Raw genomic sequence first — 18,046 nt, 5'->3', positions numbered from 1 at the left:
GTGATGGCCAAAAGTATAACTAGGTTAAAAAAAAGAACTGGGTAAGTTCATGGAGGATAGGTCCATCAATGGCTACTAGCCAAGATGGCCAGGGATGGAACCCCATGCTTGGGGCAACCTTAAACCTCTGACTGCCAGAAGCTGGGAGGAGAAATTTGCCAAAATTGCCCTGTTCTGTACACTCTTCCTGGAGCTCTGGTACTGGCCACTGTTGGAGGCATGATACTGGGCTAGATGGACCATTGGTCTGGTCCAGCATGGCAGTTTTTATGTTCTTACGTATTGCAGAAGCACCTCAGCGTCCCAGTCAGAGATCACGGCCCCGTTGTGCTAGGCACTGTACAAACATCATAAAAAGATTATCTCTGCCCCAAAGAGCTCACAATCTAAGTACTGTAAGGTTGTCATTTTGGTCATCACTACAACTGAACATAGGCCTTCCAGAGCTAAAGCATGTACCCCTACAGCTTGACCTAAAGAACTAGCTGGGAGTTGTAGCAGACTCATGTCATCTGTGAATATGAACAGTGGATTCAACTACTCTGCTATATTGGGGAAAATTCTGACTGCGTGACTGAGAAGAAAAAATCTGGGTAGATCTCTCCACCAAAAAATCATTTGGTATCAATGCCATGGAGTTTATCTTTTCTCTCAGATCTTCTGAAGAATGGGAATCTCCTTTGTGTTTGACTCTTAGAACAAAGATGGTTGATTCTTGCTATATTAGGCCCAGATCCTCAAAGGTATTTAGGAGTTGGGCCTTGGATCCTTTCGCAGTTTTGCTCCCAAATGAAGCCTCCCTTTAGGAGTTCAAATGAGGGAACCATTTATGTAGAACAGGGATATTAACGTTATTCTAGCTGGGATGCAGAGTTTGCTGCCAAAATAACGTCTCACCTCTCCAACAACCCTACTGGATACGGAATCAAATTGAACATGCCGCAGATATGACAAAGGATATGAGGAATTAGACAGAGCCTTGTCTGTAACAGATTTGGGCCAGACCTGGAAGACTGCCTTGTAGCTGATCAAACAAGTTAATCGTTTAAAACTATGTTCATATTATTTGTATTGCAGTAGCACAAAAAGCACTCGATCACTTCCCCATTTGTGCCCCATCAGCACTGTAAATACACAGGAAGACAAGGACTGTTCCCCTAAGTGTTTCTTCAGCTGGTGTAAAGCTCCACAATAGATCAATGCCAATTTACACCTGCTGGCCCAAACAGTGGAGCCTCTTTAGTCCAAATGGTATTTGTTGGCACCATATCAAAGACCCTGGTTCTTTTCTGCATCAAAAGGAATGATGAGTGAATTGGTAAATTTGTGATAAGCACTTATAGAAGACTTTATGCTCTCAGAATGTGTGGCATCCCCCTAGCATGTGGATTGGTGTCTTAAAGAGGGATCCGGGAAGCTTTCAGGATTTTGTTTGGTTTTTCAGTAGCCAAACAAATGATTATGATCCATTGGGAGAATATGCAAGTCATTTCTCTGTGTAATTATTTTGCAAGTAGTGATTATCGAAAAAAAGGCTAGAGAAATTACAGGAATTGTAACAAATTAAACTTGGAACAGCATTTCCAGCTGTTTGGAACAACCTCTATTGTGCTTTGCACAATGGCTCCATTAGCATTCCAAAGTCTAGGATTGTTTGTGCTCTGTACAATGTCCCGTTAGTCATTATTTGTTGCCGGGATGGGCAAGCATGATCATGAGGGCTTGAGGATTTTGCAACAACCCCAGTTATTTGGCAGGTTTGCAGGACTATTTCTGGAACCTCCTTTTCCTTGCATGTTAAATCCACTTTAGTCCCTCCGTGTTGATACAGTTTTAAAATAGAATTGCTTTCCTAGTCTGTGTTTATTAACTATTGTTATTCATTTGTATTACAATAGCGCCTCAGGGCCCCATTCTGCTCCGTTCTGTACAAACACACAGTATGAGCCAGGCCGTGCCCCAAAGAGCTTACAGTCTAAACAGATCAGAGAGAAAAAGGGAGTATTATTTATTCCCATTTTACAGATGGGGAATTCAAGCACAGAAAGATTAAGACAGTTGCTTCAGGTCACCCAGGAAGTCTGAAGCAAAGCCACAAAGGGAGGAATAAACAACCCGCATCTTTATTTGGATTAGATTGAACAGAGAGATCATCTGTCCCAATCTAGTGCATTTACCATCCTTCCTACCTATGCTATGTACTGGATTGACAGGTGCTGTGTGTAAATTATTTAGATTAATGCCCTGATTTTCAGAAGAGCCAAGTACCACAAAATCCCACTGTAGTCAATGGGACCTGCAGGTGCAAAGCAACTCTGAAAGCCAGGCCATTTATTTATGTATTTATTTCCCACCCCATTTCTGCTCCTTTACCCTGATCATCATCCCTTGATCCTTTCTCTCCCAGTCACTCCTAATCAAAATGCAAGCCCGATCGTATTTGAGTGACACTAACTAGCTCTGTGATCTTGAGCAAGTCACTTCTGGACTCTGTGGCTCAGTTTTCCCACCTGTATAATGGGGATAACAAACTGTTAAGCACTTTGAGATCAACAGATAAAAAGCTCTATGTATCAACTCTCCCCAAATCAGGGGCAAAGCAGGGCAAAGTTTTTTAGCCAAAACGTTTAGGTGGAAAGTGCAGATTCAGCAACACCAAAACATTTTGTGAATTTGGGTCAGTTTTGATAAATTGTGTAAAAAAAACCCAAACCCCAATTTTGATTTGTTTGGTTTGAAACAACTTTTTGTTTTGAAATTTCCTTCAATTTTATATTTTTAAAAAGTCAAAAACCTTTAACATGGTCGAAATTGAAATAAAACATTTTGTTTTGGGTCAAACAAAACATTTAGTCTGACAAGAAAGGTTTGGGGTTTTTTTTAATTTTCAATTTACTGGAAATTCTGAACAATTTTGTTTTTGGCTCAATGTGAAACTATTTCCCCCCCCCCCCCCCCCTTCATTATTTTGGAATTGCTACATCAGCCGAAAAATATGTTATTTGCACACTCCAATCAGGGGCCCACCAAAGCTGCTGAATTCACAGGTCCCAAAAGCTGGCTGTGCCAAAACAAATTGATGGTCTAATAATCCTTGCAGCTAGGACAGAAGTTTTGGATAACTAGACATCTGGAGCATCCAACTTTCCTTCGGTCAGCACTCAACAAGCCCGCTGACTTCAATGGAAATAAAAGGACTGCAAAGGTAGATCCTGAGTCTCTGCCTAATGGCAGATTCTTTCATACAGTGCAAAGGGAAGAAGCCACAAAGGGAGAAATAAATAACCTTCATCTTTATTTGGATTAGAAGCTGACCTCCATTAGTAGGAGCACTTTCACCATAATAGTGCTTTGCTTCATAAAGTCCTGTTACAAAGGGCAAACACTGATCGCCTAAAACCTAACAACCTCCCCCCACTTCTGAGATAGGGAAGTATTATTATTCCCCTTTATAAAGGAGGAAACTGAGGCACAAAGCGGTCACATGGCCAAGCCAAAGAGGGGCAGCATGGTCCAGTGAAAGGGGCTCTGGAATGAGAGTCAGGAGATCTCAGTTTTATTCCACCAGTGACTCTGGGCAAGTCACCACACCTCTCTATTTCCCCTTGCACTCTTTGTCTGTAAGACTGTAAGCTCTTTGGGGCAGGGAGTGTCTCTTACAACGTGTTTAGACAGTGCCTACCACAACGGGGCCCAGTCTTGGCTGGGAACTCTAGGCACTACCATAATAATTATTATTACAGGAGGAGTTTAGAATTTGCCTTACAGGAAGACCAGAGTTGCAATGAAACCAGATTCAAACCGTTTTTAATTTTAATTAACCTTTCCAATGTGTTAGCATAACCAAGAGTTTTGGTAACAATAAATGGAGCTGCCTGGTATTTTCAGATCTCTCTCTAAGCAGAAAAATCAAGTGAGCAGCACACACAAGACCATATATATTTTTAATTGCAATTACATTGTATTGTAATTGTCTGCTGCAGCATACGCCAGTTATTCCATACAGACTAATGAATGACTGATAGAAAAACTACATTCTATCTGAGAGTGGCAGTGTGAGGTGTTGTGGGAGGCAGTGTGTTATAGTGGATAGAGCACCATACTAGCAGTCAAAGTACCTGACGTCAAAATCGGGACATCTGGTCACCCTACCTAACACAATGGGACCTGATAGGACCTCTTGATGCTACTATAATACAAATAATAACTATATAACCACTTTTCTATATGGAATCATCACACATTATCATGATATTAGCAGCCTCAAAACTTCAAATTGACCTTTTTGGGGGACAGATCTTTTATTCAAATGCCTGTTCTTTAAAGGACTGGAGCCAGTGGTGGAGAAATTCAAAATCCAACTGTGAACTTAAATCAGAAGCCCTGATTTTTGATGGACTCAAACAACTATACATAGGATTGGGTTTTAAATGACCATTAATAGTAACAATACTTTGCACTTTATAGCACCTTCCATCTGAGGACCTCAAAGCACTTGACATAGCAAGTTTAATAATTAAACACCTTAGATTTTAAAATATTCTCAACATTTATTTTTTTTTAAATCTCATTTACTTTTCATGGTTTTTGTTTGCTTCTACTCCTTGCACTTCACTCCACTTAGGCGGCAAGATTAAATTCATGATTTCACTCTTTGGGCTTCACCTGGCCGTCTTTACTCCAGCAAATCACTGGGACTTTTTACCTGAATTGGGGTGTTGTTATTACAACGATACTTTGTAGAGGCCCCTACTGAGATCGGGGCCTCGTTGTGCTAGGTGCTGTACTAGCACATGCTGTGACAGACCCAGACCAGTGGGGTACAGGAGTCTGGTAGAGGGCAAATATACTGGTCACTGGATGAGTAGTTTTCTGTTCCCTGAGTGACCAGAGCAGGGGCTGCACTAGAGTAATCAGGAACCTGCTAGAACCAGTTAAGGCAGGCAGGCTAATTAGGACACCTGGAGCCAATTAAGAAGAAGCTGCTAGAATCAATTAAGGCAGGCTAATCAGGGCACCTGGGTTTTAAAAAGGAGCTCACTTCAGTTTGTGGTGCGAGTGTGAGGAGCTGGGAGCAAGAGGCGCAAGGAGCTGAGAGGGTTTGCTGCTGGAGGACTGAGGAGCACAAGTGTTATCAGACACCAGGAGGAAGGTCCTGTGGTGAGAATAAGGAAGGTGTTTGGAGGAGGCCATGGGGAAGTAGCCCAGGGAGTTATAGCTGTCATGCAGCTGTTACAGGAGGCACTATAGACAGCTGCAGTCCACAGGGCCCTGGGCTGGAACCTGGAGTAGAGGGCGGGCCCGGGTTCCCCCCAAACCTCCCAATTGACCTGGACTGTGGGTTCTTCCAGAGGGGAAGGTCTCTGGGCTGTTCCCCAACCCACATGGTGAATCTCTGAGGCAAGAAAATCCGCCAATAAGCGCAGGACCCACCAAGGTAGAGGAGGAACTTTGTCACACTGGTATTAGCAGTGGGATCTTGGGGTGCACAGCGCGGCGGAAGAAGGAGGGTGATTAAAAAACAACAACAACAACAACAAACAAACAAAAAAGGAGAGGGTTTATTTTTTTTCACCACAATGGATGACGTAGTGCGGGCACTGATACAAGCTACGGCGGCCCAGCAGGAGGCTACCCGTGTCCAGGCAGCCGCCCAACAGGAGGCAGTGTGGCTGCAGCAAGAGACTAATTGCCTGCTGATGGACCAGACTGCTCAAGACCGAGCTATGTTGTGGGAACTGGTAAACCAGGTAAAGTCCCTTACAGAGCTGAATCGCAGCCATGATGGGACCCGGCTCATATGGGCCAGCCATTGGCTACAGAAAATGACACAGGAGGATGATGTAGAGGCATACCTTCTGGCCTTTGAGAGGACAGCCCTACGGGAGGCCTGGCCTCGAGATCAGTGGTCTGGCATTCTTGCCCCATTCCTGTGTGGGGAGGCCCAGAAGGCCTACCATGATCTGCCTGAAGAGGCTGCGGCAGACTACCCCCAGCTGAAAGCAGAGATCCTGGCCAGATCTGGGGTAACGACAGCAGTGCGGGCCCAGCAGTATCACGGTTGGAGGTACCAGGAAGACAAAATCCCGCGGTCCCAATTATATGACCTCATCCATCTTGCACGAAAGTGGTTGCAAACAGAGTCCCGGAGTCCGGAAGAGATACTAGCGGTTCTGGTCATCGACCAATACATGAGGGGACTACCACCAGACCTTCGTGCCTGGGTAAGCCAGAACGAACCCTCCACCTATGACGAGGTTGTCGCCCTGGTAGAGAGGCGAAGGACAGCGAGGGAGCTGACCCGACCAGTTAAGGAAGAGGCACCCCGGGTTAAACTAGCTGCACCAAGCCCTAAAGTTCGGGTGACTGGGCCACCAGGAGGGCCCAGGTGGAAAAAGAGAGAGGCTGAAGGCCCATCAGAGGCCACAAAGAGTCGGAGCACTGAGGGAGAAGAGGATTGTGATGTTAGACTGCCCAAACCAAGAGACCGGGGAACGCCTAGGGCTCCATACAGATGTTATGCCTACGGGGAGTGGGGACACATAGCTGCACAGTGTCCCAATGCTGAGGAGCCTATGCAGTGTAACCTGGGGAACTGGGCAGATCCATGCTCCCTAATCCACCTTGTGGGGGTCTCACTAACCCCACTTATGTATACCAGACCAGTGAAACTAAATGGGGTAGGGACCACAGCACTGGTTGATTCGGGGAGTGCTATCACGCTTATCTCAGGGAAGCTCATGAAGTGTAGTCAGCTGCTGCAGGCTAAACGTACGGGGATAACATGTGTCCATGGGACAGTTCGTTACTACCACACCATCCCAGTAAAAATCGAGATCCAAGGGAACACTACTGAGGTAGCAGCAGGTGTAGTCCCTAAACTCCCATACCCGGTGCTCATAGGGAGGGACTTCCCAGGGTTTGGAAACTTACTCCCAGTAGGGGGATTGGAGAAAGATGGGGACCCTAAAATTGATGAGGCATCCACAGCAGACTGTCAACCCCCAATCTTCTCTGAAATATCCCCAGATTTGTTCTCCACTCCCAGACAGGGTAGAAAGACAAAAAGGGAAAGAAGGGCAGCTAAGGCCTTGGGAACCCGAATACTGACCCAAAGCCAGAGGGTCACTCTTGTAGATAGGCGGACCCGCACAGCTGAAAAGGAGGCCACGCAGGAGGGAGAAGCACCTGAATCTGACCCCCACCCTAATGCTTCTGAACCAGTAGAGGCAACAGAGACTGGGCCCCTAGATCTTGGGCAGATTAGCCCCGGGAGAGGAAATTTTGGACGGGACCAGGCAGAAGACCCAAGGTATGACAACATTAGGAAGGAGGTGACTGAAATAGATGGGGTCCCCGTGGAAGGAAAAACCCAGGGACCAGGACCCTACTTCATAATACCGGGTTGCACCAGTACAGGGGCAGAAGGTACAGCAGATCCTAGTACCTCAAAAACACCAGAACGCTGTATTAAGTCTTGCTCATAGTCATCTTTTTGGGAGGCATTTGGGGGTAGAGAAGACCCTGGCACGAGTCCTACGACGGTTCTTCTGGTACATGAAGAAGTGCGGAGGTACTGTGCCTCCTGCCCAGAGTGTCAGCTGCACAGTCCCCGTCCCCACTTGAGGGCACCTTTAGTATCCCTTCCCATCATAGAGGTCCCCTTCGAGCGAATAGCCATGGACCTAGTGGGACCCCTGGAGAAGACGGCTCGGGGCCACCAATATATACTTGTTGTTTTGGACTATGCTACTCGCTACCCAGAAGCCGTCCCCCTGCGGAACACGGCCTCTAAAACTATAGCCAAAGAGCTGGTGGGGATCTTTGCCCGAATGGGGCTACCAAAGGAGATATTAACCGACCAAGGAACCCCATTTATGTCGAAGCTAATGAAGGACCTCTGTACGCTGCTCCATATCCATACCCTGAGAACTTCGGTCTACTATCCGCAGACTGGTGGGTTGGTAGAAAGGTTTAACCGAACCCTCAAGGCTATGATAAGGAAGGTGGTAAGTCGGGACGGGAAGGATTGGGACACCCTACTACCCTACCTTATGTTCGCTATCCGGGAAGTACCACAGGCCTCAACTGGGTTTTCCCCCTTCGAGTTATTATACGGTCGTCACCCCCGTGGCATACTAGATATCGCCAAAGAGATCTGGGAAGAGGAACCCAATGAGGGGAGAAATATAATAGAGCATGTAATGCAGATGCAAGACTGGATAGCCCGGGTTACCCCTATTGTACGGGAACATTTGGAGAAGGCACAGGAGACCCAGCAAACCCATTACAATCGCCAGGCAAAAGTGCGACAGTTCCAACCAGGGGATCGGGTTATGGTGTTGGTACCCACGGCAGAAAGCAAGCTTCTGGCCCAATGGCAGGGGCCCTATGAGGTGGTTGAACCCATGGGGGAAGTAACCTACAAGGTGCGGCAGCCAGGACGCAGAAAACAAGAACAAATTTATCACGTTAACCTTCTGAAACCCTGGCATGCACAAGAGGCATGCACAACGGTCCAAAAAGACCTAACCCAGGAAAACAAGCCTTCCAAACAGATGAGAGTGTCTCCCGATTTAACACGTGACCAGAAGAATGAGGTGTCTGAGATGATCTTCCGGAACCAAGATGTGTTCAACCGAGCACAACAACCGAGACATATCACCACATCGTCACGAACCCTGGGGCCAGAGTAACAATGAGGCCCTATCGGGTGCCAGCGGCAAAAAGGGAGGAAATAAAAGCAGAAGTAAAAAAAATGCTGGAGTTGGGGATCATCGAAGAATCCCACAGTCAGTGGTCCAGCTCAATCGTGCTGGTGCCCAAACCTGATGACACCACAAGATTTTGCAACGACTTCCGGCAACTAAACGAAGTATCCCAGTTCGACGCGTACCCCATACCTTGCATAGATGAGCTAGTGGATCGTCTGGGTAATGCCCGGTACTTGACTACCCTAGACTTGACAAAGGGGTACTGGCAGATTCCCCTTGCAGAAGACGCAAAGGAAAAGACTGCATTCTCTACACCAGAGGGTCTTTTTCAATATACTGTCCTCCCTTTTGGACTACATGGGGCCCCAGCTACCTTCCAGCGCCTCATGGACAAGCTATTACGCCCGCATGACAGTTATGCTGCTGCCTACTTGGACGATGTGGTCATTCATACCCCAGACTGGGAAACCCACCTGGAGAAGGTGGAGGCAGTCCTCGATACCTTCAGGCGAGCTGGCCTTACAGCAAACCCTGCCAAGTGTGCTGTAGGGTTTACAGAGGCCAAATATCTTGGCTACATTGTGGGAAAAGGTCTGGTAAAACCCCAAGTGAACAAGTTAGAGGCCATCCAAAATTGGCCCCGACCAAGTCGCAAGAAACAAGTCCTGGCGTTCCTAGGTGTGGTGGGGTATTACCGACGATTTATCCCCCACTTTGCCACAAGGGCAAGCCCCCTGACAGACCTAGTGAAAGCCCGTGGACCTGATCTGGTGAGATGGTCTGACGCAGCAGAGGAAGCATTCACAGACCTACGGACTGCCCTCTGCAATAACCCCGTACTGATAGCCCCTGATTTCACCAAGGAGTTTATCCTGCAGACGGATGCATCAGAAGTAGGGTTGGGGGCCGTTCTATCACAGATGGTCGGGGAGGAGGAACACCCAATTCTATACCTCAGTCGGAAACTCCTTCCAAGGGAACAAAAATATGCAGTGGTGGAGAGAGAATGCCTTGCTGTAAAATGGGCCATGGAAACATTGCGCTACTACCTGCTCGGGCGCAGATTTGTCCTCGTGACCAACCATGCCCCTCTTCAATGGATGCAGTGGAACAAGGAGAAGAACACAAGGGTGACCAGATGGTTTTTATCCCTCCAACCTTTCCAGTTCCGTGTGCAACACAGAGCAGGGAGCCGTCATGGCAACGCCGATGGCTTGTCACGTGTGCACTGTCTGGCGTCCCAAGCTGCCCAACCCTTTGGCGTTGAGCAGGGGGGAGGGATATGTGACAGACCCAGACCAGTGGGGTACAGGAGTCTGGTAGAGGGCAAATATACTGGTCACTGGATGAGTAGTTTTCTGTTCCCTGAGTGACCAGAGCAGGGGCTGCACTAGAGTAATCAGGAACCTGCTAGAACCAGTTAAGGCAGGCAGGCTAATTAGGACACCTGGAGCCAATTAAGAAGAAGCTGCTAGAATCAATTAAGGCAGGCTAATCAGGGCACCTGGGTTTTAAAAAGGAGCTCACTTCAGTTTGTGGTGCGAGTGTGAGGAGCTGGGAGCAAGAGGCGCAAGGAGCTGTGAGTGAGAGGGTGTGTTGCTGGAGGACTGAGGCGCACAAGCGTTATCAGACACCAGGAGGAAGGTCCTGTGGTGAGAATAAGGAAGGTGTTTGGAGGAGGCCATGGGGAAGTAGCCCAGGGAGTTGTAGCTGTCATGTAGCTGTAACAGGAGGCACTATAGACAGCTGCAGTCCACAGGGCCCTGGGCTGGAACCCGGAGTAGAGGGCGGGCCCGGGTTCCCCCCAAACCTCCCAATTGACCTGGACTGTGGGTTCTTCCAGAGGGGAAGGTCTCTGGGCTGTTCCCCAACCCACATGGTGAATCGCTGAGGCAAGAAAATCCGCCAATAAGCGCAGAACCCACCAAGATAGAGGAGGAACTTTGTCACAATGCTCAGACATATTGGGTACGTCTACACCGTGGCAGGGGTGTGAATGGCAGCTTGTATAGACCTACCTGCGCTAGCTGTACTCCCACTAAAAATTAAAATGAGGACACCATGACCCGGGCTTCACAAGCCTGCCTGATTTTCCTGGGTACATACTTGTTCGTACAGCTGGTGTTGGAGTCTTGTGCCACAGCATCCTCCCTGCTATTTTTAGCGAGCTAGCGCAAACACAACAACATGAACTACTAATCCCACTGCTGGCTGCAATGTAGCCGTACCCATAGCATGAGTCATTCTCTGCCCAAAAGTTAACAAACTAAGTAGACAAAGAATGGAAGGGGAAACAGAAAAGTGAAGTAACTTCCCCAAGGCCATACAGCAAGTTAGTGGCAGAGCTTGGCACAGAACCCAGATCTCCCATGGTCTGCCCTGTTGATTAGGCTACGCTGCCCCTAAAGACCTAACTGTGAAATGTTTTGTAAAGTAGGATGGAAACTCTTCCTGATGTCTCTAGTGGTCATTTTAAGCCCGGAAGCATGGAGCACCCTGTCAATAAGATACTACTGTGATAGATGCCTGTGGAATACGATAGGCAGACAGAGAGAGATTTGATTACTCTTAGTCTGCAGAACTACACATGCCATTTAATGCAGAACAATTAAATTCCCTTTTTATCCCCTGGATAGTTAAGAGTACAGAAAAATGCCAAATGCGCTGGTCCTAGTTGACTCACTAATAATGTAGGCTGAGCATAAGGCAGGATCATTCTACACACCAGAAGAAAAGATGACTGTGCTTTAATGTATTTTGGATCAGATCCTTGGCTAATGTCACTGGGCAGAGCTCAACTAACTCCAATAGAACCATCGCCCATTTATACCACCTGATGATAGGGCCCTTTGATTCCTGGACCAGAGCTCACACCATCAAAAATATATGGGTTCTTAAGAATATTGGTTGTGGCCATAATAATTCTCAAGTCTCCAAGCTAAAGATAGCTGAGTGTTAGGACATCTTGGCTTTTGTTAGATAATCTACATTTTTCATAACTTCAGGGACTGTGAATGAATTTATTATTGTTTGATATGTTGCACATTATCATTATCTATACAGAAATGTAGATAGGCTGTTCTTGGCTAGGTTATACACGATTATAAGTGTGTTAATAAAACTATGTTGTCCAACTGAGGTGTGAAAGTAAATGGCCAAATTCAGACCCCAGATAATCAAACGCAAATCCACTGAAGCCAGTGGGCTTTTAGCCTTTTAACACAGGTCTGAATTTAGTCTAGTATCTTGAAGTACTTTCTTTCCCCTTTCTTATATAAATAGATTGAGCCTGATCCTCAGCTAATGTAAATAGATGAACCTCCATTTACTTCAATGGAGCTACGCCAGTTTATATCAGTTGAGGGCCTAACACTTCAATTCAATACAATACACAGATGCAGTCACCTGGGAAACCATAAAAGCTACAGCATTCCTGCTAATGAGTACCAATCTCTCTTAAGTCATTTACCGCAGAAGACTTCACGCCACCATTAGGAAAAAGAACACCATATTGGTGCCAGCATTATGCACAGCTAATGGGACACAATTCAAAAATTCTGGTGGATCATGTAATTATTTTGTGCCTTCTTAATTAAAGGTATAATGAAAATGTGACTATCAAACTGATAAAATGCAACAAAACTTTTTTAAAAATACAGTTAATATTCTGCTACAATTCCTGATTATTCCTCCAAATAATCCCATATTGACTGTTTTCAATTAATATTTGAAATAGATACATTTTTCCACGCCAGACAAAAATTGCACCTTATTATTATTATTTACAACACATTCCCAGTCTTCTATTATTAGTATTGCAAAGCATCATGAGTTACGGTTTGTATGAAAGATGCCACACAAAATTAAGTCTTGAATTGCAAAAACTTTCTTGAACCCTAAACTTGCAAACACGTATGCAGATGAGTAATTGTATTCCTGAGACTAATCTCACTTAGTTAAATGGGACTACTTCATTGAATAAAGTCATTCACAGGCATCAATGTTGGCAAAATCAAGCCTTGGGTTTTTGCAGTAGCAGATGGGTATAGGCTATGATTTTCAGAGGTGCTGAGTACCCAACGCTCGCATTAGATTTATGGGTGCTGAAGGTCAAGCCCATATGGACACTCTCACCCAAGTTTTTTGCCTTGAATGTACCATCCACGCCATTGGTGAATCAGCATCTGGGTACCAGCTATTCAAATTAATTCTTAAGAGACTGGAATTGTTTCGTAAGCACCTTTGGGGTGTGGACGTGGGGGAATACTTGGAAGAACTCTTTCCTACTTTACTATTATAAGTTTGTCAAATTCCGGGTCCACTCTTCATTCACCTTGACGCTTCAAAGCTAGTGTTTGTCAAAGGAAAGCACAGAGAGTGACAATATTTCTTGATTTAAATCTAAATAAAGCTTGTTTGAGTTGATTTCCTTTAATTTACCTGAGAAAGAAATTATACATGATCAGCCAGAGCTATAGCTTTCAATATTTTGTTGTTAAGGGACAAAGAGGTGCTTAATTATACATGGTTTGACACATTAGCAGGGACCTGGGACTAAGGGCCAGGACCAGGATTTTCAAAGAAGTCTAAAGGAGATAAAATAATTTAAATGGGATTTGAGTCGCTCTTTGACAATCCAAGCCCAGATTCCTACAGTTCTATACAAGATTTACTCAGGCAAAATGCCCATTTCAGTCAACTGGCCAATTGCTAAAATTCTTTCTCAGCCAAAATTCCCACTAAGAGCATTGTCTGAGTAAAAAAGCTGGGTCAGGTCTTCAGAATTGAGCCTCAGCCGAGTTTTACCTTCAGTAAAGTGGCAGGGATTTGGCCATCAGGGTTGCTGCCCAATGCTCTTTTGCTTACAATTGCATTTTATCTTGTTGTGAGCTGCATTAATCAGATGGGTGGGGCACTGTGCTAGAGTAGTGTTTGGAAATGCCTAAGAAACAAAAAGTCAGCTTCCATCAGCAGATGGAAAGGAAAGGGGGAGGGGGGGGAGCAGTCCTCTCTCTAATTCTACCAATCTTCCCCCCCGCTCCTGCAGAAGAATACAGGGACATAGTCTGGCGGTAAGAGGCTAGTACCAACTGCTACCTTAGTGAGCACATGCAGCAAGTTGAATGCAATGAGGAGGCATGATGCGAAATGGAAGCCTGATCGGAGATCACCTTTCCCCCCCCCCCCCCAGCTTAACTCGTGTGTAAGTTGCAGATCTCCCTCTCAGACACACCCAGAGCCATCTGCACCCACCTTGTCATTGAGGTTCTGCAGCGCCTCTTTGCCAGCAGCCGCCCTGATCTCCACCTTTCTCCCGAATTCAACAGATGGCTCCCCTCCCTTCCTGCCCTGCCTGGAAGAGAGGGACTGGGAATCCGAGCCCAAGTGGGCCACATCCCTCTGCTGGGCCACGATCCTGCTGGCTCCCCGTCCCACCGAGAGCGAATCGAAATCGATGGTCTTGTTCTCCAAGGAGCCTTCCACCGGGCAGAACATGCCACAGAATTTCTGCCGGGGCTTGGGGCTGCCTGAGCCCAGGTTCTTGAAGAAGGCTGGGACCTCCTCTTCTTCATTCTGCCTCCTCTCGCCCATGGCTCCGGGGGTCTCCCTGCTAAAGAAAAACAACAACAAATAGGATCAAAATCCCCCCCAGAGAGAAAGAGAGAGAGAGAGCAACAGGGGTGTGCCTTGCAAGGTTTGTATGTTCTGCCCTCATAGAGGAGAGACTGGCTGGCTAGCTGGGTCCATGGAGAGGGAAATGCAATGCAAAGTTGAAGGCAGGCAGCAGCTCCTGCTGCAATCAGGAGAGGAGATTTCAAGTTCCCAGCCTCTCCAGATGATGAGGGAGGGGGTGAAAAGAAAAATCCCTCACTCTGCAGCAGAGATTGGGGCCTAATCCGGAAGTGATGTGGGGTGGCGAATTAACAAATGGAGCCGAGCTGGGTTGGAGCAACAAGCCTCCCCCCCACCCCACCCCCGAACGTGCTGCTGCTACAAGTTGCTCCGAGCAGCGCCCCTCCCCTGCTTGGGGGGGGGGGCGTGTTAGCTGCAAGGGATCTGCCCCCCCTCCTCCTCAGCCCCCTTCCCCCAGCCCCTTGCAAATGAAGCGTGGCGTTAGCCTATTGTTCCTCACTTTCTCCAAAGGCAGCAGCTGGAGGGTGAGCACCGCAGGGGAAGGGAAGGGCGAAATGCTGAATCATATATGGGGGGGGGTGTCAGCGGTGACCCGGCTCGTGCAGTGTCCCCTGGAGAGGGGGGGTGAAGGGAGAAAGGCGGAGAGGAGGCCAGGTGGCACTGGAGACAGCCAAGATGGGGGAGAGAAAGAGAGAAGGAAATTTGCCCATTGATCAGGACTTACCTCCGGAATTAGTGACCTTGCAAGACAGGGAAACACCCAGCAGTGCCAGCCTTCCCCCCCCCCCCACCCCCGATCTCACTTCTAAGGGGGGGTCAGTGGGGAGGCACTAAATGGCTGTTGAGATTTAATTATGGTTAAAGGCTAGAGAGAGCGCGCGATAAACCCTCCCCTCCCAGCTCCTGCCCATGCGAGCAGAGCCCTGGGGTGGGAGCGTGGAGTGGGGTGGGAGACACCCAAGCCCAGCTGATCAACTGCTCGCTCCGATAAAAGGGAGGCGCCCAGCCCCGCTCATCTTGGGGGTTTGCCCAGCTCGGCTTCCCAGGCGCTGTCCCTTCAGCACCAGCCTGCCCTCTGCATGACTCAGAAGAGATGCGGCTGCTATTGTTATGGGGAGGGGGGGGATCAGCCACATGCAGGTAGTATGGGAGCTTGCAAGATGATCATGTCCGTATTGCAACGCTCTCATCCCTCCACCCTTTTATTATTTAAGGTTGTTGCATTCGCTGCTGGGTTACAGTCCACACCCCCCTTGTAACATACTGAAGTCCTTGGCTCCCATGCCTAGCTCCCAAGAGAAGGTGAACAGATTTTTTTTTTTTAACAAAATTCTTATTCTATCATTTTTCATATCTAAATGAACCGTTCAACGGTCTGGAGAGAGAAAAAATGTTGCCCTGATAATTCCTCAATGATTGATTGCAGCCAAATACACTGTGAGTGTGTGTATGTGGTGGGGAAGAGGGGAGGATAGATATTTCTATCACAAAGGTAAGTGGTGCAACACACAATAGGTTTAATGTAGCTGTAACCATCTGGTACATGTTATTAATAATGCTGATCTGTATTATTAAGGCTAAATCCATATTCAATATTGTTCTGAACCAAATTCAGTTGCTAAGCTATTAATTGCTATGCATTATTTATTAATATGCATCTATGTATATACACCCATGAAATGTTAATTTAGAGGCAACCGTGCCCCAAAGGGTAGCAAGCATCTTAGCAAGAAACACATATTTTAAAAAAAATCAATATATTGTCACTAATAAGGCAAAGTGCCCAAGTAAAGCCAAGGTCAGACACAAGAGAAGGCATAAAATAAATACACAACTCAGTTATAAAAGACTCAACTAAAAAGGAAAGATGTAAACCTGGAGTGTTGCCCTGAAGGATGATGGAGATGTGCTCTGGTGACTAATGAGGGGGAGAACATTCCAGAGACACGGGTCGTCAAGGGAATAAACCCCACTCCTCCTTTTCCTCCCAAGATTGTATCTGGGGATGGTCCTGGGCTGTAGCCAGGCCAATCTCAGGTGCCTTTATGGGACTCAGGCCAACATATGGTCTATCAGGTAAACTAAATCCTGTATTATTTAAGGTTTATAAATATTAATAGCCAAACCACTGCTGAACAGGCAGTCGATACAAGCCACAGAGAGCACTGACAGGGTCTTTGGCATGTGAAAGCTGCGGAGCAGTTGTACTTACACAATCTGCAGTTGCTGCCATTTATGTGATGGTTTTCAGGGATACCCCTAAATAAAGCTCATTCATCGCTTAACGCATCCCTGGAAGTTAGTTACCACAGTTATGACCACCAAAGAAAAATCTACATAGAATGAAATTCCATAACCCAGCCTACGGGATCATGAAGGCACGGAGGGCTGTGAAGAGACCTGGGTCTTGAAGAAAAGTTCACAGCTTCCCAGTGTTTCAGAGCTGATCAAGGCTACTCCTACAACCTAGGGTTCCACACTGTTCTCATGCTCAGAAATGGCCCCATTCTGCCTCACTGCGGCAAACGCCAACAATACATAGAGCAATCACAGATCAAGCAATGTCCCACAGCCATTTCCCCTTTTCCACAAGTAATGCCATTGTCTTTCTGCATCGGTATGTCACTTCTGGGCACATTCAGTGTGGACTTTAATTGCAGTGCTGTGTTTAGGTACCTTGGTGATTTATGAGAATTATGAGAGAAAGATGCTTACCAAAATGTGGGTAGGATGTACTGCCCTATTCCATATCTAACTAATTTTTGGTTTCACATGCATACTGAACCACTGAGGCAATAACATTTACTCCTGCAGGATTCCATGCACTCCAAAGAAATTACAGAACCCCTCTGAAGCAACCCAATTCTGGCTCCATCAGTCTATGCTGTCAGGCCTTATCTCATCTCTTGATCAAAAGGTTCCATAGGTAACTAACAATAACAATGTGGAGACCTGTCTCAGATTCATCATGCACTCTTCCATCATGGTCTGAAATCAGACTTGAAGATTACAAAAATCTAGCTACGCTTGAGTGGCCCAGCCATCACCTCTGTAACCTCTTTCCCCCGCCATCCCATAAACAAAGGTTGATCTGACCTCAACCTTTCCTGAGCAGCAGTCTCCATACGTCAGCTAGTCGGGCATAATCAATGCCTCCTTTATCAAGCACGGGGTATCAGAGCCCATCCTACAGAATAACTCCCCATGATTGGCTTTGGGGAGCTATGGGTTCGATCTTCAAAGGATCCTAAGGGTGCAGGCACATCACTTCCTTTGAAAATCCAAGTCTATATGGTTATGTTCTTCAGTTTGGTTATTTCTGGGACCTTTGGTTTACAATTTTGTCACTTTATGATCTTTTTAGTTATACTGGGAAATGGTGTGTAAATTTTTTTAGGTTTTGTTATGACCTGTGAAATCAACCAAGAGTCAGGCCTTTAAAAATGATAAATTATAGTCACTTTGTTGTCTTATTCTTTTTTGTACATTTGTATTGTAATTCTTTGGTAAACCTATGTAACTCCACAGCTTTATTGCTACTCAGTTAATTTCTTCCTTTATAAAAAGTGCACTCATAAACCTACGTCTCTTTCACATTCATTCACTACAGATCAGAGAGCTATGAACATAAACATCAGCAGATCAAATGCAGCTTGCCCGTTTGTTTTAATGTTTACAAAACAGAAAACATGGAAAGT

General features: G+C 46.4%; 1 protein-coding gene across 1 annotated transcript in view; it reads right to left on the bottom strand.

The window, feature by feature from the left end:
- Positions 1-14,306, bottom strand: part of DPYSL2 (dihydropyrimidinase like 2) — a 91,685-nt gene extending 77,379 nt beyond the window's left edge. Inside the window, exon 1 of the mRNA XM_065399791.1 lies at positions 13,968-14,306. Coding sequence (XP_065255863.1) covers positions 13,968-14,306 — 339 coding nt within the window. The remainder of the gene's footprint in view (positions 1-13,967) is intronic.
- Between the last annotated feature and the right edge of the window lie 3,740 nt (positions 14,307-18,046).

Source organism: Emys orbicularis, chromosome 2 (genome assembly GCF_028017835.1).
Source record: "Emys orbicularis isolate rEmyOrb1 chromosome 2, rEmyOrb1.hap1, whole genome shotgun sequence".
NCBI classification, from domain to species: Eukaryota; Metazoa; Chordata; order Testudines; family Emydidae; genus Emys; species Emys orbicularis.
Note: the sequence above shows the minus strand (reverse complement) of the source record. Positions and strands in the feature narration are given on the sequence as shown.